Source organism: Salvelinus alpinus, chromosome 14 (genome assembly GCF_045679555.1).
Source record: "Salvelinus alpinus chromosome 14, SLU_Salpinus.1, whole genome shotgun sequence".
Lineage (NCBI taxonomy): Eukaryota > Metazoa > Chordata > Actinopteri > Salmoniformes > Salmonidae > Salvelinus > Salvelinus alpinus.
This window is the reverse complement of record NC_092099.1, coordinates 11,914,040-11,941,414: the sequence shown is the minus strand read 5'-3', so window position 1 is coordinate 11,941,414 and position 27,375 is coordinate 11,914,040. Positions and strand designations below refer to the sequence as shown.

Genomic DNA, 27,375 nt, shown 5'->3' with positions numbered 1-27,375 from the left:
ATAACTCTGGTTGTGTCTCAAATAGCAGCCTGTTCCCTGTAGAGTGTGCTACTTTTGACAAGTGCACTTTGTAGGGAATAGGGTGCCATTTGGGACATGGACTGTGACAAGGCAAATGCATGCCCAGAAATCATCTGTTCATAATGGATGAATGAGTCGCTCTACTGGAGAAAGGCAAGCAAAAAGGCCACTTACGTAAGCTGTCTCTCTCTGGCATTTCTTTAAATTATTGGTACTCAACCCCTCTTAACCCTGCATCTATTAGTAATTAAAGATGCACTATTCAGAAATCGCTCTGCCATTTCCTGGTTGCTAAAATTGTAACAGTTTGCCTAATTTCAGTTTATATGACAAAACAAGCAAGTATAGTATATAAAATCATTGTACCATCTAAACCACTGAAATATATTTTCCATAACAAAAATATTGTATTTTTAGTTTGAAGCTGGTGTACAAAAGTGACTATAAAAAAACTAAACTTAAGAACTGGAATCATAGATATAACACACAGAACAGACCTACCGCTTCTTAGACTTGGTTTCAATAAGAGTTACAGATCTGACTCAGATTTCTATGTGAATTTGGTTGTCTTGCCCCAAAAGTTACATATTGCAGCTTTAAGAAAATGTATGGCCTTGGCTGGAACAAGCCAGAGAATCTCAGCACCACTCCTTGTTACATCTTTTAGATAGGCTACACATGCATACATGTTCCCATAAATGGCAGAACTGGGTTCAAATACATATATATTTGAGTATCTGGTATTTAAAAAAACTAAGTATTTTAAAACACACAGCCCAAAACAAGTACTTTTTATTTGAATGGTTATTTGTAAAAACCAAATACACTGACTCAAGTACAAATACATACATTTAACCCAGGTATTTGAAATAAGTATTTGAAAATACTGTCATACTTCCAAGTATATTTCCAGATACATTAAAATATTTAACTAGTTTTAATGTCACAAGTACAATGATAAAATGCCTACACTGAAAGACTACCTGTCTTTTTAAATAACATATATTTGAATACTTCCTTTGAATATATTTTAAAGTAATTGCGATATTTTAAATAGTATTTGAACCCAGGTCTGGTACATGAGTGCATAAATTCAATACATAGGCTACTCCCAACACAATGTATTGTTTGCTGTTGATGGAAACGTAAGCTGCCCTCATACACAGGTTTGCTACATATGAGCTGTAATGCAGATTGTACAGCTGAGTTGATTTGAGTGTCAACTCTTAACGCTCAATATCTTCTTTTTAAAATTTCAGGGCGTTTCATCCAATGCGTCTTGGGAACAAGCCATGAAAATGATCATCAATGACCCACGCTACAGGTATCCACCCACCACCTTGCTTTTCTGATTATGATAATGTCGTACATGAATATTCAATTACTTTTCTAACCAACTGTTTGATGTTTCTTTTTTTCTTCCCTTCACAATGAAGTGCCCTGCCCAAATTAAGCGAGAAAAAGCAGGCCTTCAATGCTTACAAGGTGCAGACAGAGAAAGAGGAGAAGGAGGAGGCCAGACTCAAATACAAGGAGTCCAAGGAAACATATCAGAGATTTTTGGAGAATCACGAGAAAATGACATCTACCACCAGATACAAGTAAGTGCCTTTCTTGGCGAAGTCAACATGTGTCCCAAATGGCACCCTATTCCTTAATAATATAGTGCACTACTTTTGACCGGGGCCAGTAAGAATAGGGTGCTGTTTAAGCCTCAGTCTCTATACGTCTTCGTTTCCGTCATTGATATGTGGTTCCTGAAGTTGCCAATATGTGGAACTATTGAGATAATCAATGACACCACGCAGACGTGATCCAAGTGAGTTACTGGCTAATGTGTGACCGGAGCATCGACAATATGCCCCCACTTAATCATCGACCTTTCTATGGTCTAGTGTTTGTGGTCAGTCCATGGCCCATATCTAGCCATACCAGATGTATTATTTGCGGATGAGTATACACTAATAGTACACATCCTGAATAAATCACAGGCAGATTGGCTTATGAACTTCCCCCAACCCTGAAATGAAACGTTGCTTTATCAGATGGATTTTGACTTCCCCTGCATTTGAATCCACCACATTCATTACCATGCAGTCTCTCTGTCTGTGATGTGTGTGTCCCTCTCTGTCTGGGTGTGAACTGTAAAAGTCACTGACATGGCTCAAGGGAAAGTGATCGACTGGTGACCTTGACAACCAGCCAGTTTGGAGGCTACTGTTGTCGTGGAGACTCCATGTTGTTTGTGTGCTGGGCTGGCCTAGAATGAACAGCTGGGGGGGGGGGGGTGACATCAAGGTTGTCTGTTGATTTTATTGTTTTAGAACACACTCATCCTAGAAATACTACTTCTCTGCTGGCCTCACTGCTAGTATGGAGATCATGAACTTGATTTGGTTTACCTACGTCATGAGGTATTTTAAACACATGTTTCTTCTCATGTTAAAGTTGAAAGTGAACTAGTCTTTCTTGGACAATGTGCAATTCCCGCAATCGCAGCAGTGCCTTGAGCCGGGCGAGATCAGAAGTGATGATTATAGCTTGTGTAATGCTGCCCCCTTGTGGAATTTGTCATTTGCATTTGGATTCAAGATTTTCAACTTATTCCCTCCTGATTCTGGGAATTTGGGGATTTTCACAACCATGTTTGTCATGCATGTCATCTTTATTCATGACCGTGGTTGTCTCTGTGTGTGTGAACCAGGAAAGCAGAGCAGATGTTTGCAGAGCTGGACGTGTGGAGCACCGTCCCGGAGAGAGACAGACTGGAGATCTATGAAGATGTCCTATTCTACCTGGCCAAGAAGGAGAAGGTCCGTGTTACTGGCTGCCTCTCAAACGGCATCCTATTCCCTATATAGTCTACTACAGGACCGTTGCTGTCTGAAGAACATAGTAATACTATAAAGATATTATGTAAAGTTGCAAAATTGCAGTAACTGAAATTTGACAACCCTACCATTCTGTCAGTGTGTGGACCTCCGTCTAACTAACGTCTGTTCCATCCTTTTCCTATGTATGTGTGTGGTACAGGAGCAAGCCAAGCAGCTGAGGAAGAGGAACTGGGAGGCGCTGAAGAACATCCTGGACAACATGGCCAACGTGACGTACCGCACAACCTGGTCTGAGGCCCAGCAGTACCTGCTGGACAACCCCACCTTCGCAGAGGACGAGGAGCTCCAGAGTACGCAGCACACTGTCATTCATACTGGTTTGCGTCCCCAGATGGCACCCTATTCCCTACATGGGGCACTACTTCTGAGCTGCCCTCTATAGGGCTCTGGTCAAAAGTAGTGCTCTGTGTGGGGTATAGGGTGCCTTTTGGGATACACCCTTACTCCGAGCTCTGCGTTCGTATAACTAGAGCAGAGCCGTTACATCTCCGTCATTAAGTTTGAATGTGTGAACGACTGAACAGGCTGAGTAGCTGCAGTCGCTGACTGACTGCCCTGTCCAGTCAGGTGATGTGGTTTGCACCGGTGTAGCTGTGTGGGTAAAAGAGTGACTCCGTTTGACGTGAGTGCTCTGTTGACTCTCTCCGTCTCGCTCTTCTGGCTGTCTTCTCTTCTCTCTCTCTCTCTCTCTCTCTGTGTCTTATCTTTTCTCTCTTTCCTCTCATCTATCTCCATGTTCGGCTCAGACATGGACAAGGAGGATGCTCTGATCTGTTTCGAGGAGCACATCCGAGCGCTGGAGAAGGAGGAGGAGGATGAGAAGCAGAAGACTCTGCTGAGGGAGAGGAGGAGACAGCGCAAGAACAGAGAGTCCTTCCAGGTGAGAAAGACGAGCGTCCTACTCTACCCCACTGTCTAGCATTTTGGAAACATTGTGTAGACCGTAGACAATCCTGATACAAAATGGCAAGTGCAAACCGAGCCCTTTGGTGTCACCGAGAGTCACACTGAGTTGAGTATAATACACACGTGTGTGAAATAGGACAAATATAAGCACCCACCACTTATTATTTTATATATATCACACACTACAATAGATACAGCAGGTTCTTAAAGGTCCATATATACAGTAGTTAGCGGTTAAAGCATTGCTGGATCGAATCCCGAGCCGACAACGTGAAAAATCGGTCGACGTGCCCTTGAGCAAGGCACTTAACCCTAATAATGGCAGATCCTGGCTGTGACCCCCCCCACACACACACACTCTCCGAGGGTGTGGCATACAAAAAACACATTTCCAGGCACATGCAGGCACACATTTTAGGCACATGCGCCTAAATTACACACGTGTGTGTAATATGACAAATTACTCCCACCCCCCAAAAATGTAACGCATAATAATAATACTAACCCAAACTGAAGAAAAAGACGACTAGACAGTCAGGGGTTTGACTGTAACTGTACTGGAAAAGTACAGGAATATGAATGTTTTGTGTGTAAATCCCTCATGGGGACAAGTGACATTGGTCATTTCAGTTGATTTGCTGAGCTCAGCCGTGTTCCCCCCCCCCCCCAGAAATTCCTGGACGAGCTCCATGACCACGGTCAGCTCCACTCCATGTCTGCCTGGATGGAGATGTACCCCACCGTCAGCTCAGACATCCGCTTCGCCAACATGCTGGGCCAGCCAGGTAACGGCCGCACTCTCTGCATGCGCACAGACGCACTCTGTCACGCACTCGCACCCACAGACTGACGACACTCACTCACACGTTCTAAGCCACTGTGTTAATAATGTCAAATCGTCCTTCTGCTGCTCTGGTTCTTTTAACTCTCTGGTGTTGTCATAACCATGTGTTGTCGGAGCTCGTCTTGAATAACATGTGCATGTTAGTTTATGGTGTCTATTCTGCAGGCTCCACTCCCCTCGATCTGTTCAAGTTCTATGTGGAAGACCTGAAGGCTCGCTACCACGACGAGAAGAGGATCATTAAGGATATCCTGAAGGTGGGAGATGTTATTTACTGCCACCTAGGGGTCGAGACTCAAATGGCACCCTATTCCCTATTTATTGCCCTACGTTTGACCTATATTTTGCGTTTTTCCCTGTTTAGTGCACTACTTTTGAGTACCTAGAGTAGGGTGCCATTTGGGGTGCATTTAAATCTACTTTACAGTGTCTATTGTCTGGTAACCACTTTTGATTCATGTGCATTTCATGAACTTACTTTCTTGTCACTTTTTTTCCTCCCGTAGGACAAAAACTTCTTGGTTGAGGTCAACACTAGCTTTGAAGACTTTGGCTCTGTGATCAGCTCAGACAAGAGAGCCATGACGCTGGACGCAGGCAACATCAAGCTGGCCTTCAACAGTGTAAGAGTGCTGCCATTTAGACCCGGCTTGTGTCCCAAATAACACCCTACTACTTTGGACCAGACCCATATGAGCCCTGGTCAAAAAGTAATTCACCAAATAGGGTGCCATTTGGAATGCTGATCATTTCACTGACAATCAGTGACCCTGCTGTGCCTCTAATAACCCCTGTGCCCTCCCTCTCGCTTCCTGTAGTTGCTGGAGAAGGCGGAGGCCCGGGAGAGGGAGCGGGAGAAGGAGGAGGCCAGGAAGATGAAGAGGAAAGAGGCTACCTTTAAGAGCATGTTGAAGCAGGCCACCCCGGCCCTGGAACCAGAGGCCACTTGGGAGGGGGTATGAAATGATATTACCCTACCCTTAAACCACAGGGGTCAAACTCATTCCACGGAGGGCCAGGTGGCCGCGGGTTTTCGCTCCTCCCTTGCACTTGATTGATTGAATTAAGGTCACTAATTATTATAGAACTCCTCTCACCTGGTGTTCTAGGTCTTAGTTGAAAGGAAAAAACAAAAACCTACAGACACTAGGCCCTCCATGGAATGAGTTTGACACTTGCCTTAAACACACACACACACACACACACACACACACACACACACACACACACACACACACACACACACACACACACGTATTGGTGTTAGGGGCTGCTGTCTGGCACATGATTTCATAATCATGCAAATAGTCGAAAGCAAACCATTTATTTTCTGACTTCCTATGGTCTCTTTGGATGTCGTAGGTCCGAGAAAGGTTCCTCAAAGAATCTGCGTTCGAAGACGTGACTCTGGAGTCTGAGAGGAAAAGGATATTCAAAGACTTCATGCATGTCTTGGAGGTAAGATTCATTTAACTGTTATCATCTGTGAGGGGAAAAGTATCCAAGAAAGTACAGTCGTGGCCAGATGTTTTGAGAATGACACAAATATTAATTTTCACAAAGTCTGCTGCCTGCTACCAAAGAGTCAATATTTGCAGTGTTGACCCTTCTTTTTCAAGACGTCTGCAATCCACCCTGGCATGCTGTCAATTAACTTCTGGCCCACATCCTGACTGATGGCAGCCCATTCTTGCATAATCAATGCTTGGAGTTTGTCAGAATTTGTGGGTTTTTGTTTGTCCACCTGCCTCTTGAGGATTGACCTCAAGTTCTCAATTGGATTAAGGTCTGGGGAGTTTCCTGGCCATGGATCCAAAATATTGATGTTTTGTTCCCCGAGCCACTTAGTTATCACTTTTGCCTTATGGCAAGGTGCTCCATCATGCTGGAAAAGGCATTGTTCGTCACCAAACTGTTCCTGGATGGTTGGGAGAAGTTGCTCTCGGAGGATGTGTTGGTAACATTCTTTATTCATGGCTGTGTTCTAAGGCAAAATTGTGAGTGAGCCCACTCCCTTGGCTGAGAAGCAACCCCACACATGAATGGTCTCAGGATGCTTTACTGTTGGCATGACACAGGACTGATGGTAGCGCTCACCTTGTCTTCTCCGGACAAGCTTTTGCAGAATATCAGTCTGTCCCTGATGTTTTTCCTGGAGAGAAGTGGCTTCTTTGCTGCCCTTGACACCAGGCCATCCTCAAAGTCTTCGCCCCACTGTGCGTGCAGATGCACTCACACCTGCCTGCTGCCATTCCTGAGCAAGCTCTGTACTGGTGGTGCCCCGATCCCGTAGCTGAATCGACTTTAGGAGACGGTCCTGGCGCTTGCTAGACTTTCTTGGGCGCCCTGAAGCCTTCACAACAATTGAACCGCTCTCCTTGATGTTCTTGATGATCCGATAAATGGTTGATTTAGGTGCAATCTTACTGGCAGCAATATCCTTGCCTGTGAAGCCCTTTTTGTGCAAAGCAATGATGACTGCACGTGTTTCCTTGCAGGTAACCATGATTGACAGAGGAAGAACAATGATTCCAAACACCACCCTCCTTTTGAAGCTTCCTGTCTGTTATTCTGTTAACTCAATCAGCATGACCCATGTTAACGAGAGAATCACTGACATGTCAGCTGGTCCTTTTCTGGCAGGGCTGAAATGCAGTGGAAATGTTTTTTGGGGATTCAGTTCATTTGCATAGCAAAGAGGGACTTTGCAATTAATTGCAATTCATCTGATTACTCTTCATAACATTCTGGAGTATATGCAAATTGCCATCATACAAACTGAGGCAGCAGACTTTGAAAATTAATATTTGTGTCATTCTCAAAACTTTTGGCCACGACTGTATGTGTGTAATCATCAGGACATGGTATACACCAACCGGACTGTTTCTTCACACAGCACGAGTGCCAGCATCATCACTCCAAGACCAAGAAACATTCCAAGAAGTCCAAGAAGCACCACAGGAAGCGCTCCCGCTCCCGTTCTCGATCACGATCGGTCAGTATGCTCTTTCACCGCACAGGCCAAGCCCCCTCTATGGCCCAATTCCAAATCAACACATAGACCCACCCTATACACTTGTGGATATATTTTGTTTTGTGACCAAATTTTTATTTATTTAGTAATTTCTTTAATGGGGGGGGGGGTTACAGGTACAATATTCAAATTCATATAATTACATATTCAGTTTCCGAGGCCAGTATCTGTATCAGCATGGCACCTGACCAGACAAACCTCCCTCCTAATACTCACACCCTTCTCTCTGCAGGGCTCGGAGTCTGATGGTGAAGACGATTATCACAACAAGAAGAAGAAGCGCTCACAGTCCAAGTCCCCGTCCGAGCGCTCCTCCAGCGGTGAATCTGGTCAGTGGTTTTCACGTTGACAATCCTTTTAGGCATTTTCTCATCACATTTACATGGAAGAAATGTGTGGCGGCCATTTTCTGACATCCCTGTTCGTTTGGTCAACAGAGAGAAGTTATAAGAAGTCCAAGAAGCACAAGAAGAAGGGGAAGAAGAGGCGTCACAAGTCGGTAGGTTCTCAGGACTGGACTGTATTTTTTGGGAGGAATGATTGGGCCACTCGGGGAAAGAATGTGGAGCGCAATGGCTGACCACGTGCTGGTTATTGTGACCTTTCAGCAGTCTCCTGAATCTGAAGGCGAACGAAAAGATAAAGGAAGAGAGAGGGACAGCAAGCGTGAGAAGGACCAGGAGAAGGAGAAAGAGAGCGACAAGTCCCGGGGGAAGAGTCGCTCTGACTCTAAGCAGAAGTCGCCTAAAAGGAAATCTACCAAGGAGGAGGTGAGTCGTTCCATTCCGGTCACTGAACCCAGCCCGGGCTTTTAAAGCTTAAAATACAAAATACACCATTCCAGTTAACAACACTTGTACTGCTATTGAAGCGTTTTGGCTCATCCTGGGTGCAGAGGTCATATTTTGTACTATCCTCCTAGTGCATCCCAGATGTCACACTAGTCACTATGTAGACTCCCTTACATATGTATTTGGACAGTGAAGCTAGAAACTTTTAATTTTGGATTTAAGATTAAATGTTTTATGAGGCGATAGTACAGAATATCACTTTTTATTTGAGGGTATTTTCCGTTTAGAAATGTAAAGCATTTTATGTACATAGATTTTTCTATTGTGTTATTGACTGTACGTTTGTTTGTGTAACTCTGCTTTGGTCTCAATCATCACAATAGCCGATATCGCCCTTCCACATCTGTGGTGAAAGGTAGCAGAGCTAGAACGGTGTTTGTCAGACCAAGAGACATCCCAAAAATCTATTGTCTCACGAAAACATCTGTAGTGTCCAAATGGTTTGAACACTGGCATTGGCATTTACCTTTTACCCCTAGGACGCCAACAAGCCTCACAAGACTCGTCTGAAGGTACCCGGTACCAGTTTTTTTTAAATTATGGAAGTATATAATAGCTAAATGATCCTTGGTATGACCATCTTAAAACAATTCCATATGTTAGTTTAGAACCGCCTACCTCTCCCACGGGTTATACAGGGCTCAGACTAGAGGGTTAAAGTAGTCAAAAGTTGTATTATTTGGTCCCATATTCCTAGCACCCAATGACTACATCAAGCTTGTGACTACAAACTCATTGGATGCATTTGCAGTTTGTTTTGGATTATGATGTGCCCAATAGAAATGAATGGTAAATGTAGTGGTCACTTTTATTGTAAATAAATAATAAGGTTTCTGAACACTTCTACATGATTATGGATAGTCATGAATGAATCGTGAATAATGAGTGAGAAAGTTGGAGGCATATATCGTATCCCCCTCCATAAGCATGAGAAGGGGAACGAAAGAAGCCCATGTAGCCTATCATTTCAATTGGCTACATTTCATATTAAACAGCCTATAAAAACTCTAAATAGGTCAGGAGCCAGACAGGGAGCCTTAGAAGGAACGATAATTAATTATTTAGGCTATATTATTTTAAGGCTATAGCCTACAAAAGAAATCCATTGAAGCATTTGCAAGTGCGACACAATAGGCTGGTAGGAACATAAAGCGCACAGCATTTTGTTGTATTAAATCATGGTGTATAAATTGTGCATATAGGCTGTGACTTAGAATTAAATACAAATGAAATGAATAATGACTTTGAATTCATTTTTAGAAAACAAGTTTGGCCAGTCGAAAGCCGACGCTCCAGTCTTTTGGGAATCTCGCTCGGTGTTCCATTCAAATTGGGCACGCTCTGCTCCTCGCTTCGCTCCACTCACATACGCTGGTGTGCCATGGTAGATTTTCTTAACAATAAACAGGTTCATTCTATTCAGAACCAAGGGTATGACACCATGTCATCATGTAGCTCTACATCAAACATAGTGATCATAAACTGTATATGATTTTTATGATTTGGACTCACGGGTGTTTCGCTTTCTTGTATGACATCAAAGCGGTATTTATTATAATCCTCAACATCTCATCTGTCAAAATACATAGTCCTCGTAATTTACAGCATTTCTCACTCAGACATAAAAATATTTGCTAAAGTTAGCCAATTACTGGGAGGGACGGAGGCCACTTTCTGTCGCGCGCGGTGCTGAAGTTCAGAACGGCTGTCAGTGAAAACCCATACAGAGCTGTGAAGCGCAGAGCCAGAGCTCTGACATGAAAAAAATGTAACCAGGTAGGCCAGTTGAGAACAAGTTCTCATTTACAACTGCGACCTGGCCAAGATAAAGCAAAGCAGTTACACAAACAAACGTACAGTCAATAACACAATAGAAAAATCGATGTACAGTGTGTGCAAATGTAGGGAGGTAGGGCAATAAATAGGCCATAGAGGTGAAATAATTACAATTTAGCATTAACACTGGAGTGATAGATGTGCAGCTGATGATGTGCAAGTAGAGATACTGGGGCGCAAAAGAGCAAGAGGATAAATAACAATATGGGGATGAGGTAGTTGGGTGTGCTATTTACAGATTGGCTGTGTACAGGTATAGCATGTTACTGTACAGCCACTATGTTCCAATTAGTGCCCATATCTGGTATTTTCAACCCGTATACGGGTACGAGTGTGAATTTCTCCAAATACTTATGACACCTTAAGGGGGACTAGATGCTTAGTGCTTTAATTTCTAAACAGTAAAACGGATAAATGAAAATACCCTCCAATAAAATGTATTGTTGGAAAATGTGGGTTTTGATGTCTTTCTGTAGGGTGGCTGGGACACATCAGGCAGCGAGCTGAGTGAAGGAGAGCTGGAGAAGAGGAGGAGGACTCTACTAGAACAGCTGGATGCTCCTTGATGTTCCGTTTCTCCTCATGCTCTCTTTCTTCACTTCATCCAACATGCATTCCCCCTAGTGCTTCCTTTTCAGCGTAATGCCACACATGCTTGGACAGGTGCTGCAAAATTCTGGTAAATTTCCCCTAAATTCTGGTAAATTTTCAGGAATTCCCATTTGGGAGATTCTCCTAATTCCTGTCAATTCTGGGGAGTTTACCAGAATTTCGCAACCCTACTTTGACTGTACGTAAACGATTCCCTGTATGTTTTGTATAATGGGAATGAATCCGCCACACCAGCACAAGAATGCTGGGTACATATTTTCTTTGTTTCCTTACATAATGGGAAGTGGTCACCGGCTGAGTTGACTACTTTATCAGAGTACGGTCTACTAAGTTGAAATGTTGCCTTTGATAATGCCCTTTCTCTTTGTAATTTGTAGTCATTGGTAGAAGTTTTTCTTTGCTACTAGTTTGATATCTAAATGGATGAGAAGCGCATCTTAACATTGCTCTTTACGGTGACTTTGCCCTGCAGTTCATTTTCTTAGTTTGAGTCCCAAATGCCACCATATTCCCATTATAATGCACTACGTTTGACCAGGGACCATGGTCAAAAGTAGTGCACTCTATAGGGAAATAGTTTTTCACTGTTTGTCCCAAAGTCCGTTTGAAGAATCCATGTTTTATGTTCTGTACATTTGATTTAAAAAAACAACTGGTAAATGTCTCTGAAACAAGACATTTTTAAATTAATCTTACGTTTAGGATTGGTTCGATCAATTTTCATTGGAGGAATTGAGAAAGTCCTCATGACCTGATCTATAAATGTAATAAAATAGTTGACATGGATTTGTCTTCATGTACGATTACTGAGTCACCAGCCACAAACATACGTTTTTCCCCCCCTACAAACAGCGCTACTTATTTGCTCATTATTTCCTTAGATCATCCTCTGTTATGAGTACCTCTTCTCAGAACCCATTCAATAGGCTTAGTATCCGTTTCCTGTGGATCAGTGAAATGCTAGGCGGGCTGTAAAGTAATGAGTGCTATTGTAAGTCGGAGGCCCAAGAACATGGTGCAGAAGAAAACAAGACTGAGCTCCAACAACATAAGCAGAGCTGGCCAGAGACTGACAAATGGAGAGCCTTGGTTACTGCCCTGTGCCAGTCGGCACAACAGGGATGAGTAATGATTGCTACTGTATTTACATACACAAAGATGACAAGACGGACTTCTCCAGGGTTCTGTATCAGTAGACAAATTGTCTGCTTAAATGAATGAGGAAGATTAACGTTGAAATAAAGATGCACACAATGTAAACAGTTTATTTGATCATATCCATTGAGAACTCAATCTAACAAAAGTAATTTGTAATAAGCACGTATTGCCTTAAAAAAACATGAAATTAATAACATGCCAGTATTATGAAGCTGATGAGTGGTTAAGTTCACAGGAAATCTAGAGATGAGTGGTTTGTTGCACATGCTATAATGTGGACATTTAGTCCCAAGACCACAGGAAGCTTCTCTGAACGTCAATGGGTTACCTATAGAGCGCTACTTTTTTCCAGTTCCTATTGTGCTCTGGCCAAAAGAAGTGCACTGAATAGGGTGCCATTAGTGACGCAGACACTGATCTAATAACTCTTTACTGTCGGGCAAGTGTGACACCAGGGCATCCTGTTTCACACACTGGGTTATTTTATGATAAAGAGAAGCCAGATTTGTGTTTTCGTCTTAAATTAAATATACAAAATGGACCAAAAGATACGTTAAAATAACAAATTCTATATGACATGGTGTTGCAAACTTTGTTTTAAACAATATGTACAATATTAACCTTACATGGTAATGAGTAGATTAAGAAGTATAAAACAATGCATAAATTTATCAAAATATCTGTACATTTCGAAAACTTTTTGTTGTCTGTTCTGACATGTTTTTAACATACCTAAACACTATCAAAAACAACTGCCGCTCATTGTCAGTGGGTCACATGAGCGATACTGAATGGAAACAGTTTTCAGTGGTTAAATACTATACATTAAACTTATAATAGTGAGTAGACAGTTTCCTAGAGATTCATTAGCCGAGTAAAAAAATCTTGGAATCCAGTTTTCATGACAAGCTCCTCAAGTAGCCTAAAGTGCCTTACTTGCAGCCACTACACTTCACTGGAAGTATATCTGCTGAGAAGTTTTTGTTTCAGCACCTTTCCTATTCGCTCTGAGTCAATTGTGTCTCTCGCTCTGGTCTAGTTCGGCTGTGCTCGCACAATCGTACGACCAAACAACGACCTAGACCAGAGCTATTGTGGCTCCAGGGCCCCACCAACCACTAACAGCGTTGCATGTGAATGGCACTTGAGGTCTACATGAGGAGATAATATAGTTCTATCTATTCACGGCTTGGTCCACTAACCATGTTAACACTGATAAATGAGATGTTAATACCGTCATAACCGTACTATGGAGGCCTAGCTATATACAATTCACATTAGCCTGGTCTCGTCTTGAGAGAGCCACACCTCTCTGAGCTATATTGTCTTTGATATGATTTCTCTGTGGTCATACGTTGGTGTACATATGTTTACCTCATACTCGCTTAAGTACTTTCTTTGAACATATTTGTTTTGGATCACTGCTTTATAATATACTAAAGTAAGACATGTACACTACATGACCAAAAGTATGTGGACACCTGCGCGTCAAACATCTCATTCCAAAATCATGTGCATTAATATGGAGATGGTCCCCCTTTTGCTGCTATAACAGCCTCCACTCTTCTGGGAAGGCTTTCCACTAGATGCTGGAACATTGCTGGGGGGACTTGCTTCCATTCAGTCACAAGAGTATTAGTGAGGTCGGACACTGATGTTGGGTGATTGGCTCGCAGTCGTCGTTCCAATTCTTCCCAAAGGTGTTCGATGGGATTGAGTTCAGGGCTCTGTGCAGGCTAGTCAAGTTTTTCCACACCGATCTCGACAAAACATTTCTGTATGGACCTCCCTTTGTGCATGGGGGCATTGTTATGCTGAAACAGGAAATGGCCTTCCCCAAATTGTTGCCACAGTTGGAAGCACAGAATAATCTAGAATGTCATTGTATGCTGTAGCGATAAGATATTCCTTCACTGGAACTAAGGGGCCTAGCCCAAATCATGAAAAACAGCCCCAGAACATTATTCCTCCACCAAACTTTACAGTTGGCACTATGCTTTGGAGCAGGTAGCGTTCTCCTGGGATCCGCCAAACCCAGATTTGTCCGTCGGACTGCCAGATGGTGAAGCTTGATTCATCACTCCAGAGAACGCGTTTCAACTGCTCCAGAGTCCAATGACGGCGAGCTTTACACCAGTCCAGCCGACACTTGGCATTGCGCATGGTGATCTTAGGGTTGTGTGCAGCTGCTCGGCCATGGAAACCCATTTCATGAAGCTCCCGAGAAACAGTTATTGTCCTGACGTTGCTTCCAGAGGCAGTTTGGAACTCTAGTGAGTGTTGCAACCGAGGACAGACAATTTTTATTTAACCTTTATTTAAGTCGGTTAAGAACAAATTCTTATTTACAATGACTTATGCCTTCAGGACTCGGCAGTTCCGTTCTTCGAGCTTGTGTGGTCTACCACTTCGCGGATAAGCTGTTGTTCCTCCTAGACGTTTCCACTTCACAGCAACAGCACCCACAGTTGACTGGGGCAGCTCTAGCAGGGCATACATTTGACGAACTGACTCGACGGAAAGGTGGCATCCTATGACGGTGCCACGTTAAAAGTCACTGAGCTCTTCAGTAAGGCCATTCTACTGCCAATGTTGGTCTATGGAGATTGCATGGCTGTGTGCTTTATATACCTGTCAGTAACGGGTGTGGCTGAAACAGCCGAATCCACTCATTTGAAGGGGTGTCCACATACTTTTGTATATATAGTGTATGTTCCCTTTAAAAAGTACATTAGCCCTTTAGTAACATTGGAAAAGCTAATGCGTTCTTTAGAGTGCCACTCGAGCACATTGTGTAATTTCTAAGAGTGATGGCAGTAGCACCAGGAATGTAATAAGATACTAGCTATGAAATACCATATTCATCCCCTGTGGCGGAATACCTTTTGACAGCTAAGGGAACCGTGACCCGTTACATTCTACACTTCTTTCAGGAATCCCCGCTACAGACGTCTGTGTCCAGTTTTACATATCAAAGGAAAATACAATTAAAGCCAGGTATTGCTTGAAGTAATAAAAAAAAATTCACAAGACAGACAAACGGGAGGCAAAACAACTGATCACAAGTAAGTTTTAGGCACTTGGCTTGTCTAAGGTTCCCTATAACTGACCTGTCAGACCCATCCATCTCTCCTTCAGTCCTTAAGAGTGAGAGGCTGCTACACTTTCCACATCACTCCCGCTCCTCACCCTCCGCCCCTAACACATGCACTTCTCCCTCGTCAAATTACGACTTCAGAGTTGTTGACCGGCCGCAAGTTCTGGTCGTCAAAGCGTCTCCTGACGCTCCTCCTCACCGCGTCGGCTCGCCTGTAAGGCTGATTGCGAAGATCTGTAATGGACGGAGGGGTAAAAGATGTGTCAGTCATCTTGCCAGGGCCTTCAGATGTGCCCAGAGGCTGGTTGTGTTGGCAGCCAGTCAGGCAAAGCAGCTCGAGTTCTACAGAAACATTCCCCCCTCCGTTCACTCCTCTGGACCAAAAACAGGCCCACAGAAAAGACCGTATTGATTTACAATCTACTACTCCTACTGTCACTATCAATAAAAATTAAAAAAGCTATGGATGGCCCTTTGTACAAGCCTTGTCAATGGAGAAGTAACATGTTTAACAAATGACAAAAAGGCAAGAAAAGTCTTCCATTTTCCACGAAGGGCATTTTAAATAGAATTTTGCATTCTTTGAGGGAAAGCCCTCAGCGGTAGGTAACTTAAAGGCAATGGAGGTAACTTAAAGGGAATGGAGGTAAAAAAGAGATGCTTGCCAGGTCTGGGACACATCCACAACCACAGGGGTGCTATTGGAGGAATTCCTTACCCTCGAGTGGACATTGGGAAATTTAGTAATATTATTCTTCTTTAGGGCTGGATGGATGAAGAGAAGACAAAATGGAGGTTAAAAGAAGCAGGGTGACCAGAGGGGTCACTCCAGTGTTTTCACAGTGTCCTTGCAGCGGTGGGCGTGCTGAGCGAGCAAAGCAGCCAATAGGGGGGCAGGGGACAGAATAAGACAGGACTAGAGGTGTTAGGAGGGCCAAAGCTAAAATAGGTTGTTAACTGATACCGCAGGCACAAAGGGAGAACAAACAAAAGCATTTGTTTTTCTGTGTCTCAAAACCCAGGCTGCTTTGCAGAATGACTACCAGCATGACAAAACAGAGCTAAGCATCAAACTTTGGAATAGTTATCATGAACCAAAAACATTTTTTTTTTCAACATACAAGAAAAAGGTTCATATTGAATAGAACACGGACCAAAAACCAAAGAACAGCATGCATTCAGCCAGGTACATGGGGATAGGATGCAAATTAAACTGTACGGAAATGTTTAGAAATACTGAGGCTTTTCCCTTGAAATCGCTAAACATTAATACATTTCTGGCTGTAGGTTAGTGGCACACAAAGGACACGTGACATCCAAGACCGAGGACACGTGTCAGAAAATAAAACTTCATGCAATATGTTAGAAAGGTGCCCTGGCAGATCACAGAAAGTCATGTGATCCGATTGTGCTCCATCACCAGACAACTGAGCCAAGCACAAGGTAAGAGAGGGGGGTCTGTAGCTCTGGTCCAGAGCGCTACGTGTAGCTTCAAGGCTCAGCATCAGCAAGACAGATGTAACACCTTGGATCAGAGATAGGGGATCTGGGAACAGGGGACATTTTGGGTATGAAGCAGGAGAAAGCCAGTGGCATGCAGAGACCCGAACAGCGGCAGTAATACATGATGAACACAACACTCAGTTTTCATGATAAGACAGATGGACACACAAGCAAGGTATTTTCACAGCCATTTTAAAATGAGTCAACATCAACACATCCTAACTTACAATATATTATAGAATTATTTTAGAATTATAGGGTAAACTACTCTGCTATGTTGACAATACTAACTTCATCTACTGAAGCAGAACTACAATACACTATACCATATAACTACTGGCATTAATACTAGTCAACATTACATATGTCATGCAATATAAACGTCTTGGATGGTAGTCAGTGACAATCCGTTGGGCTACGGCCTAGGAAGCACTTCAGCTATATTAACAGCAGAGGGCACTTACCATGCTGTCTGATTGATATACACTGAGTTTACAAAACATGAAGAACACCTTCCTACTATTGAGATGCACCCCCGTCCCCGTCGGGGCATGGACTCCACAAGGTGTCGAAAGCGTTCCACAGGGATGCTGGCCCCATGTTGACTCCAATGCTTCCCAAAGTTGTGTCAAGTTAGCTGGATGTCCTTTGGGCGGTGAACCATTCTTGATACACACAGGAAACTGTTCAGCGTGAAAAACTCAGCAGCGTTGCAGTTCTTGACACAAACCAGTGCTCCTGGCACCTACTACCAAACCCCATTCAAAGGCACTTAAATATTTTGTCTGGTCCATTCAACCTCTGAGTGGCACACATACACAATCCATGTCTCAATTGTCTCAATGATTAAAAATCCTTCTTTAACCTGTCTCCTCCCCTTCAACTACACTGATTTGAAGTTGATTTAACAAGTGACATCACTAAGGGATCATAGCTTTCACCTGGATTCACCTGGTCAGTCTATGTCATGGAAAGATCAGGTGTTCATAATGTTTTGTACACTCAGTGTATGTATTACTAATACAGATAGAGAGAGATGCTTTCTTACCCATCTACCCATCTCACTCTTCTCAAATATCAATGGCCTGACTGACCGACAGGAAAATGTCTGTGACATTATGGTTTGCGATGGGTGACGATACAAACGGATGAGAAAGTATATAACGGGGATGACACGCTTCATGCAGGGTAACGGAGTTGACACCAGGGACCCCTCCCACCAAACCCCTCCCTCCTCATGCTCCCCTCATAGGAAGGGCGGAGACAGACACCCCCCCCCCCCACACACACATACACACCCACAGAGTGAGCGAGTGAGAGGGAACACACAACACACAGTGAGAGTACGGCGAACGAGAGAGATAGGAAAGAAAGAAGAGCAACTGTGTTTACAGCAACCTTTCAGAGAGAGAGCTCTAAGCTTTAGTAATGGCTCTCCTCATTGTGAACCGGCTCGCAGAAGAACCGAGAGCCCCGTTTGGCTGTGCGGGCGGTAAAGGGCACTGTCTTCAGCACTGCATTGAAACAACGACAACAGCCAAGACAAGACAGTAAGGAGAAGCACACATCTACAGGGTTTTAGAACAGGTTAACACCCTACAGCATACAGCATTAGAAGACTGAAGCACAGAAACATTAACACATTCTATAGAGGGTTACAGTCTACTACAGGCCTACAAGGGCTGCAAAATTCCGTGAACTTTCACAAAACTCCCATGTCTTCCAGAAATCCTGGTTGGAGGATTCCTGAATTTCCTGCTTATTGAAATCCTAATTGGAAGATTCCCTGGAATCAGTACGGAATAAGTAGGACATTCGGGAATCTTCCAACCGGGACTTCTGAAAAAGCAGAGAGCAGATAATGATCATATACACATTTGAGCCGGCTCCAAGTGTCTAGGTTAGGTTAGCTGGACTGTCAATGCATGTTTTTAACATATGATTAAGGTTAAATAAAGCCTTAGGATTGAATCTTTGACAGTTGAAACAGTTCAATAGTTAAGAGGCAACATACTTGTTAGTGGTTTAGAAACCCATGTTAATGATTGAATGAGACTGGATTAGAGCACAGGGGAGGACTTGCATGCAGAACACCCAGTGTGTGTGTGTGTGTGTGTGTGTGTGTGTGTGTGTGTGTGTGTGTGTGTGTGTGTGTGTGTGTGTGTGTGTGTGTGTGTGTGTGTGTGCGTGTGTGTGTACGCGCATACAGTATGTGTACACGCATGTGTGTGTACGTTTGCATGTGTATAAGTAATGTTGGGTGATTGTAGAACTGATGGTGATTGGACCCCGGTCCTGTTTACCGGTGATGATGTCCTCGATGGCTCCGTCCTTGCCCTCGTACACGTGGCGGCTGCCCGTATCCTTCCCCTGCTTCTTCCTCAGCTCAGCTATCACCTCCTGCTGCTGACTCCTGCCCCTGGTGTTCTTATGGGACGGAGACTGGTGGGGAGACCACACACACACACACACACACACACACACACACACACACACACACACACACACACACACACACACACACACACACACACACACACACACACACACACACACACACACATATATAGATAGAATAAAACACACAGACAAGGACGTACGCACACAGTCAAATCACAGGCGCCTTTTTCGACTATACAAACAGCATAAGGGTGTCCCTGTGTGACACTTTACAGCTCTATAAAACCTAGAGCCGTAGCTGTCAGTCAAATGTGTCCATTGGAAAGGTTCTACATATATTATATATACCGTCTATATTTCCTGGTTGGTTTTTCTAACTGTTTATGTTTACTGGTTATATGTAGTGGCTTATCTTGACTTGATGTGATACACTAGGTGTCTGCAGTGCCTAATATAGCTGCCCCATCAGCAGGAGGGGGAGGAGGGAGAGCGGGAGGGGGGAGAGTTAGGGGAAGGAGAGAGAGGTAGAGCTGGGGGAGAAAGATAAGCTTAAATTATAGGAAGAGGATGAGGAAGGAGAGGGAAAGAGAGAGGGAGAAAGGGTGAGAGGGAGGGGGGGGGAAGGGGTAGTTGATCTTATAGGAAGTGGGTGAGGAGGGAGCGAGAGAGAGAGAGCGAGAGAGATATAGATGGGAGGGAGGAGAGGTTACCTTCTTGTCCTCCTGGTCCATCATGGCCTCCTGCTCCAGAAGTTTCTCCATCATCATCTGCTCCGCTCTCTTCTTCTGCTCGTTGTCCTCCTCCGCTTGCTGAAAGAACACACACACACACGGATACACACTTAGACTGAGCCTAGACTGAGGCGTTTCCACAGCTGGAGGAACAGGGATGAGGGTTGGGACATTAGTCTCACCCTGTAGGCCTTGACGAAGCGCACAAACACCGGGAAGAACACAGACGGGGGCGTCGTTTTGGAATTCTCGCCGAAGAATTTGACCGCCTCGTCGAAGGCGTCCTGCGGGAGAAAAATAAAATGCACATTTTGCATTCGTGATTTCCCTGGGACGTTCTTTAGCATTGAAACATATGTTACACATGAAACATACGCCAATCGTAAGTTAGTCCTGTCAAACATATAAGGCCAGTTTCTCAGACACAGATTAAACTTAGTCCTGAACTAAAACCTTTAATAAAGTTGCTGTATTAGTTTTGCACAAAATCAATTCAGTGAGATGACATTTACCTGTGCGATCTTGGCGTCGTCCTGCAGCTTTTTCAGCTTGCCCTCGTTGTGTGTGATGAAGTCTTTGAGCATGGTGTTGTGACCGTGCATGCTGTACTCTCTCTTAGTCAGGTCCATTCCCCGCTGGAGCTCCTTCACATCCAGCAGAACGTTCTCTAACGACACTGAGATAGCACGCAGACACACACGCACACACAATTGGATACTGTTCAAATCAGGGAGGGCCGTACCTCAGTGAGTTTACAGCACAGCTCTTCAGAGTAACACCCTGCATGGAGGTGTCAATTCCTCAGCAAGAGAACAACATCACAGTCTGTTGTAGCACAAAACTGCAGATGACTGAAGGCACAGTGCAACAGAAGTGCCTGCAGACCAAAGATAGGCTACAATCCAATGACTAAGGTATGCGCCCCAAATGGCACCCCTATTCCACATATAGTGCACTATTTTAGACCAGGGCCCATAGGGCTCTGGTCAAAAGTAGCGCACTATGTAGGGAATAGGGTGCAGCCTAGGATCTGATTTAGCATCAGCCCTTTCACTGTAATATCACGAGGCCATGTTGTGAATCGTACCTGCTGCGGCCTTCTCCACATAATGCAGTTCGTTGTAGAACAGATTGACTTGGTGGTATTTCTCCTTCACCACGTTGGCTATGTAGTGCAACAGTGTCATTTTCCGGTCTGTCGACTTGGTGTCTAGTAGCTGGGGGAATTAGAGGATTAAAAGGCGTGTGAAGATAATTACGTCCCAAATGGCACCTTATTCCCTTTGTAATGCACTACTTTCGACGTGGGCCCATAGGCTGCACCCTATTCCCTACATAGTGCGCTACCATAGGGCCCATAAGGTAGTGCACTAAATAGGGAATAGTGTGCAATTTGGGATGCTGGCAATGACAATCCTGAAGCACGTTATGCACTAGCAATACATTTAGGATGGGAGAGAGAATCTCTTACCAAATCTAAACTTTGTAGTTTAAAACCGTATACCGCTCCCCTTTTACTGCTGTTCATGTAGTTTCCGAGAGCCAAGATAATCTGTGGGGGGAACAACAGCACTGGAACATCAACACAGAAGGCAGCCAGGAACAATATTTCCAACAACAAAAAATCAGCACGGAATATTTTTGATGCAAAGAAATCTGTATTTTGTCGCTTACCTCTAGAATTTTCTTGAGTTTCTGTGAGGATTTTATTGACACAGATGCTGCGATGATCGCATGAAGTTGCTGTAAAAAAAAAAGAAAGAAGGAAGTAGAACAAAAGTCAGACAAGAGGAGAATAAGTCAAACTTAAGAAGGCCCTGTACACACTCAGGTTGTACAACTGATCTACAACACATTTGACAATGGTTGTGATACGACTGATATATTTATGATACAATGGAGAGTTGGTCTTAGGGCTGGGCGGTATACTATATTTTACAATATACAGGTATTAATGCACAGACCGGTTTGGGTTTTTACTTTATCTTCTATAACGTTATTAGAATTTTTGGTTTGTTAAATGTGATATGCCGTGTGTAACGTACATTTTTATATTTTACACTGCTACATGGGCCAGCATCATACCACCCTGCATCCCACTGCTGGCTTGCTTCTGAAACTAAGCAGGGTTGGTCCCTGGATGGGAGACCAGATACTGCTGGAAGTGGTGTTTGTGGGCCAGTAGGAGGCACTCTTTCCTCTGGTCTAAAATATATCTCCAATACCCCAGGACAGTTATTGGGGACGTTGCCCTTTGTAGGATGCGGTCTTTTGTATGGGACGTTAAATGGGTGACCTGACTCTCTGTGGTCACTAAATATCCCATGCCACTTATTTAAAGAGTAGGGGTGTTAACACTGTGTCCTGGCTAAATTCCCAATCTGGCCCTCATACCATCATGGCCACCTAATCATCCCCAGCTTTCCAATGGGCTCATTCATCCCCCCTCCTCTCCCCTGTAACTATTCCCCAGGTCGTTGCTGTAAATGAGAATGCGTTCTCAGTTAACTTACCTGGTTAAATAAATACAATTGAGTCATCTCTCTCCATGCCGCTTTCCACACAGACCTAGCCCTGTCACTCAAGGAGAGCATTTGTTGTTGCTTGACCACGAGACACTTGCGTTCAGTTTGATCAATGCAATAATGTTGTTTCCACTTTACTTCTTAATATAAATCCACAAGCGTTCTATAATTACACTACTTTTTTGTGGTTCTGCAAACAGCTAGTTTTTGTCTTTTCTTAGCAAGGTTTAAAGTAAATCGCTTTACCGCTAATGTTAATCGCTAGTTAGCTGTCTAATAAATGTACTGAGCTAGCTAGCTATACAGACTGATACCAGTGATGGTATAGGCCTAAATCAGCATATTGTTTGTGCAACATTATCTTCTAAATCAAAGAGAAATACGCGAAGGAATCATGAATATGTTGGCTACATGAAGAAACATTTAACGTAGCTAAACATTATAGGGTCCCCTAAGAAACACTGACCAACACTTTGGTTCCTATCCTGTCACAATAACTCATCCCTGGCATTTTCATTCGTTGTCACTGCATTCAAAGTGCCCACTATACATTTATATAGAATTAGAATAATTATTCTATTTCCATGATTCCAACAGTTCACCCAAGTGTTTTGATCTAAATCGCAAGTCAAATCGCAACTGCAACATTTGGTTAAAAATATGGCCTTTTTTGCCCAAATCGTGCAGCCCTACGTGGCAGTGTGGAAATTACCTCAAATGAGTGCTGGAAATGCAGAAATGAATGAAAATGCAGGAAATTATTTTTGGTATGTGTTGTATGTGTTGCCACCCTAGGGTCACACTACTCATAAAGCAAAGTTAGAACTTTTATTATTCTAAACATAAAATACTGTCAAAAATATGACATGATATTTTGGACATATCGCCCAGCCCTAGTTGGTTTGCACAAAAATGTTCACACAATGCTTGTGTCATTTTTGTGTGTGCAGAAACACCCCGTTGTATCACAAAACCCAAACGCGTTGTACATCAGTTGCACAACTTGAGTGTATACAGGGCCGAAGCCCGAATCCTCCTCTCCCGTCACCTATAACCTCAATCATATCAGGTAAGCCCTAAGACAGCCTCACCGGTGTCAGCATCTGAACGCTCTCGCAGAAGTTGCCTATGAAGGCCATGATGGTCATCTTCTGCATGAGCCGCTCGATCTTGCTGAAGTGCATCATGAAGCGGTCCTCGTCTGTCAGAGCCTCCACGGGCTTCCGCTCCTTCTCGTACTGACGCATGATCTTCACCTCGTTCTCCGTGGGCAGGAAGCGCATCAGACACTCCACGTAGTCCACCGACAGGGTGCGCAGGTCAAACCTGACGGGAGGGGGGTGGGGGTGGGACGCAGGGGATGACGGTTATTAGACACAGAAATGCGCGCTATGCGGAGGCACAGGCAAACACGGACTGGAGACACAGACATGCACACAGACGCTATGCTATACAGACACAAACACTAAGCAGACACACACACAAACAAACAAAACCCTCATTCGCAGTGCTACATAGATTAAGAAGACCACTAGGTCGTAATGCGGAGGAGTCCATGGCGTCTTACAGCTGAATGGCCTTGCAGATCTCCTCCGGGGCCTTGCCCACTTTCCTCAGGGTGATGGCCATGTTCTTGGCCCGGTTGGCGTCCAGCAGCGCCACCTTGTTGGGCCCCTTCTGGATGACCTTGGTCTTGCTCATGATCAAGTCGATGGCCGGGCCCTGGGCTTTCGTCTTGAACATCTCCTCAAACTCATCCACGTTCAGGTCCTGAGGTTGAAAACACACTTCAAGTGAGAAGGTTTGAATCCTAAGCAACCCTGTGGTGAGTATCCTACATGTTGTTTTGAAGTACAGTAGACCAACATAGCTTTTAGAGAAGGTCAAAGTGTGAAGTGCATATACGTGGGGGTGAGTGGATGGTTCCCTACCTCCAGTATCCTCTCGTCGTCGATCTCGTTGAACACGGTGCCGTTGATTTGGTTGGGCTTCAGCGCCACCCAGTTGAACACGGGCAAACGGAACTTGGTCTTGATGGGCTTCTTAATCTTCACGGCTGCACCGGAGCACAGAGGAATAAATCAGACAGCACACCATCTACCTGTCTCTGTCATCGCTCTCACAAACACACCATCTACCTGTCTCTGCCATCGCTCTCACAAACACACCATCTACCTGTCTCTGTCATCGCTCTCACAAACACACCATCTACCTGTCTCTGCCATCGCTCTCACAAACACACCATCTACCTGTCTCTGTCATGGCTCTCACAAACACACCATCTACCTGTCTCTGTCATCGCTCTCACAAACACACCATCTACCTGTCTCTGCTCGCTCTCCAACACACCATCTACCTGTCTGCATGCTCTCACAAACACACCATCTACCTGTCTCTGTCATCGCTCTCACAAACACACCATCTACCTGTCTCTCATGAACACACCATCTACCTGTCTCTGTCATGCTCTCACAAACACACCATCTACCTGTCTCTGTCATCGGCTCTCACAAACACACCATCTACCTGTCTCTGTCATCGCTCTCACAAACACACCATCTACCTGTCTCTGCCATCGCTCTCACAAACACACCATCTACCTGTCTCTGTCATCGCTCTCACAAACACACCATCTACCTGTCTCTGCCATCGCTCTCACAAACACACCATCTACCTGTCTCTGCCATCGCTCTCACAAACACACCATCTACCTGTCTCTGTCATCGCTCTCACAAACACACCATCTACCTGTCTCTGTCATGGCTCTCACAAACACACCATCTACCTGTCTCTGCCATCGCTCTCACAAACACACCATCTACCTGTCTCTGTCATCGCTCTCACAAACACACCATCTACCTGTCTCTGTCATCGCTCTCACAAACACACCATCTACCTGTCTCTGCCATCGCTCTCACAAACACACCATCTACCTGTCTCTGTCATCGCTCTCACAAACACACCATCTACCTGTCTCTGTCATCGCTCTCACAAACACACCATCTACCTGTCTCTGCCATCGCTCTCACAAACACACCATCTACCTGTCTCTGTCATGGCTCTCACAAACACACCATCTACCTGTCTCTGCCATCGCTCTCACAAACACACCATCTACCTGTCTCTGTCATGGCTCTCACAAACACACCATCTACCTGTCTCTGTCATCGCTCTCACAAACACACCATCTACCTGTCTCTGCCATCACTCTCACAAACACACAGTGCACACGTCGTGTGATGGAGGATAGACATAGGCTGCATGCATCTCAAATGGCGCCCTATTCACTATGTAGTTCACTACTTTTAGTACTACAAAAGAAGTGCACTATATCAGTGGAGGCTGGTGAGCGGAGGAAGGCTCATAATAATGGCTGGAATGGAGTCAATGGAGTGGTATCAAACACGTGGTTTCCCTGTGGCTGATACCATTCCATTGACTCCATTCCAGCCATTACTATGAGCCGTCCTCCCCTCAGCAGCCTCCACTGCACTATATAGGAAATAGGGTGCACTATATAGGGAATACGGGTGGCATTTGGGACACACACAGTCCTATCAGTTACTGGTGGTGGTGACACACATGGATATGCCTCCCTCCGTAGATAGATAAATAGGCTGAGACTGGCCGTCGGTCTCATCCTAAGAGCCCATTTAATGAAATCCCGCCTGAGAGAGCTGGAGATGTGCTCTACAGCCACTTCTACAGCAGGGCATGATGGTCTCTGGCTAGCTCTTTACTGCTAGCCACTACCACTAGTTTATTGATTTAACCAAGACATACTTTTCAGTAGCGGGCCCAGAATAGTGCCTTGGGGGACACCAAATTGAGTTAGCTATGATATTGAATGTGCATATGGCTAGGGTTGTCATCCCTGGCACAGTGGCATATTGTGTTTATATAGACAAGGATTATGGCCATACTGAGTAAATAAGCCCAGATTGACTGCCTCTCCCCGGGTAACCTCTCTAGCACACAGACAGACAGAGGTACCGTGGGGCAGAGCGATAAGGATCAGGATTGGAGAGTGTGACAACCAGGGCATTCCAGGCTTGCGCAACACTCTCCTATCTTGCTATCAATACCCGGCTACCTGCAGCGGCACGTCAATGTGTTTCAGCATGCAACAACAGACACTTCCTGACATTACAATAAATCACACACGCACAAGGTAGAGTACAGTATGGAGACCGTGCAGGAGTTGGAAATGTGGCATTTTCAGTGCTTTCCCATCAGTCAAGACTAAGTAAGACAGATTGTACTGTATTTTGTCTCGTCCCATTATATGTAACAGGCTAAGGACCACAGCAGTTCTGGATCCCAGAATGATGACAAATGACCCCAACTAGGACTCCATGTCCTGTGGTCCTTGTTTTGTGGATAGACTGTGGTTTCATATTTTGGTGAGCTCAAGCCTTCTACAGTACAGCTGTGAAGAATGAATAATATTTTGGGGGAGTCTGCACAGTCGTAAGAGAATTTAAAGAGAATGCATGAAACAAAGAGTCCAATTTCATGCTTGGCTAGACTGGAAAAAATCATAGGGTATAAATGGCCATCTCTATGCGGACATTCCTCCTGTGTGTGTGTGTGTGTGTGTGTGTCTTGTCTCACGTTTGCTGTTACGACTAAAAATACCATTTCCAAATACTCAGGAGAGGAGGAACAGTGAAAACACAACCACATGACAGAAAAAACCTACAGAACAGTTTGATGGGTCCCTCTGGTTGGCAGAAAACAAGGTAGAGAGAAAAACAACCAGAGAAATCATTAATACGGAGAGAGAAAGAGAGATTAGTAAGATAATCAATCATAATAGACAATAACAGATCATACAAAACCAAACGTGGTCGAAACAAGCTTTACAGTTGAAAGTGTACTAACGCTAGTGCTGTCATATACTGAATTAATGCTTCAGATCAAGAGTCAAAGGTGAAAGGTCAAATTCTGGAATGATCTTGTG

At 44.2% G+C, this 27,375-nt stretch overlaps 2 protein-coding genes across 13 annotated transcripts in view; one reads left to right on the top strand and one right to left on the bottom strand.

The window, feature by feature from the left end:
* LOC139538420 (pre-mRNA-processing factor 40 homolog A-like) overlaps positions 1-11,784 on the top strand; it is a 29,077-nt gene extending 17,293 nt beyond the window's left edge. For 2 of the 4 annotated variants that reach the window (XM_071340427.1, XM_071340424.1), the window contains 15 exons: positions 1,281-1,345; positions 1,458-1,622; positions 2,726-2,834; positions 3,055-3,205; positions 3,662-3,795; positions 4,492-4,606; positions 4,810-4,922; positions 5,172-5,288; positions 5,484-5,621; positions 6,028-6,123; positions 7,562-7,660; positions 7,932-8,028; positions 8,137-8,198; positions 8,308-8,469; positions 10,863-11,784. In XM_071340427.1, coding sequence (XP_071196528.1) covers positions 1,281-1,345; positions 1,458-1,622; positions 2,726-2,834; positions 3,055-3,205; positions 3,662-3,795; positions 4,492-4,606; positions 4,810-4,922; positions 5,172-5,288; positions 5,484-5,621; positions 6,028-6,123; positions 7,562-7,660; positions 7,932-8,028; positions 8,137-8,198; positions 8,308-8,469; positions 10,863-10,952 — 1,713 coding nt within the window. In that variant the 3' untranslated portion in view covers positions 10,953-11,784. The remainder of the gene's footprint in view (positions 1-1,280; positions 1,346-1,457; positions 1,623-2,725; positions 2,835-3,054; positions 3,206-3,661; positions 3,796-4,491; positions 4,607-4,809; positions 4,923-5,171; positions 5,289-5,483; positions 5,622-6,027; positions 6,124-7,561; positions 7,661-7,931; positions 8,029-8,136; positions 8,199-8,307; positions 8,470-10,862) is intronic. The other 2 variants (XM_071340426.1, XM_071340425.1) reach the window with 2 other exon arrangements.
* A 453-nt stretch (positions 11,785-12,237) lies between these two features.
* LOC139538419 (formin-like protein 2) overlaps positions 12,238-27,375 on the bottom strand; it is a 95,172-nt gene continuing 80,034 nt past the window's right edge. Inside the window, exons 16-29 of one of the 9 annotated variants that reach the window (XR_011667737.1) lie at positions 27,115-27,135; positions 24,344-24,468; positions 23,980-24,182; positions 23,504-23,738; positions 21,562-21,630; positions 21,359-21,439; positions 20,975-21,104; positions 20,400-20,563; positions 20,070-20,171; positions 19,867-19,965; positions 19,060-19,198; positions 18,155-18,270; positions 15,972-16,018; positions 15,463-15,487 (exon numbers count right to left, since the gene is read on the bottom strand). Coding sequence is in view for 8 of the 9 variants with exons in the window: in XM_071340415.1 (XP_071196516.1) it covers positions 15,885-16,018; positions 19,060-19,198; positions 19,867-19,965; positions 20,070-20,171; positions 20,400-20,563; positions 20,975-21,104; positions 21,359-21,439; positions 21,562-21,630; positions 23,504-23,738; positions 23,980-24,182; positions 24,344-24,468; positions 27,115-27,135 (1,502 nt within the window). In the remaining variant the exon portion in view is untranslated. The other 8 variants (XM_071340422.1, XM_071340419.1, XM_071340420.1 and 5 more) reach the window with 8 other exon arrangements.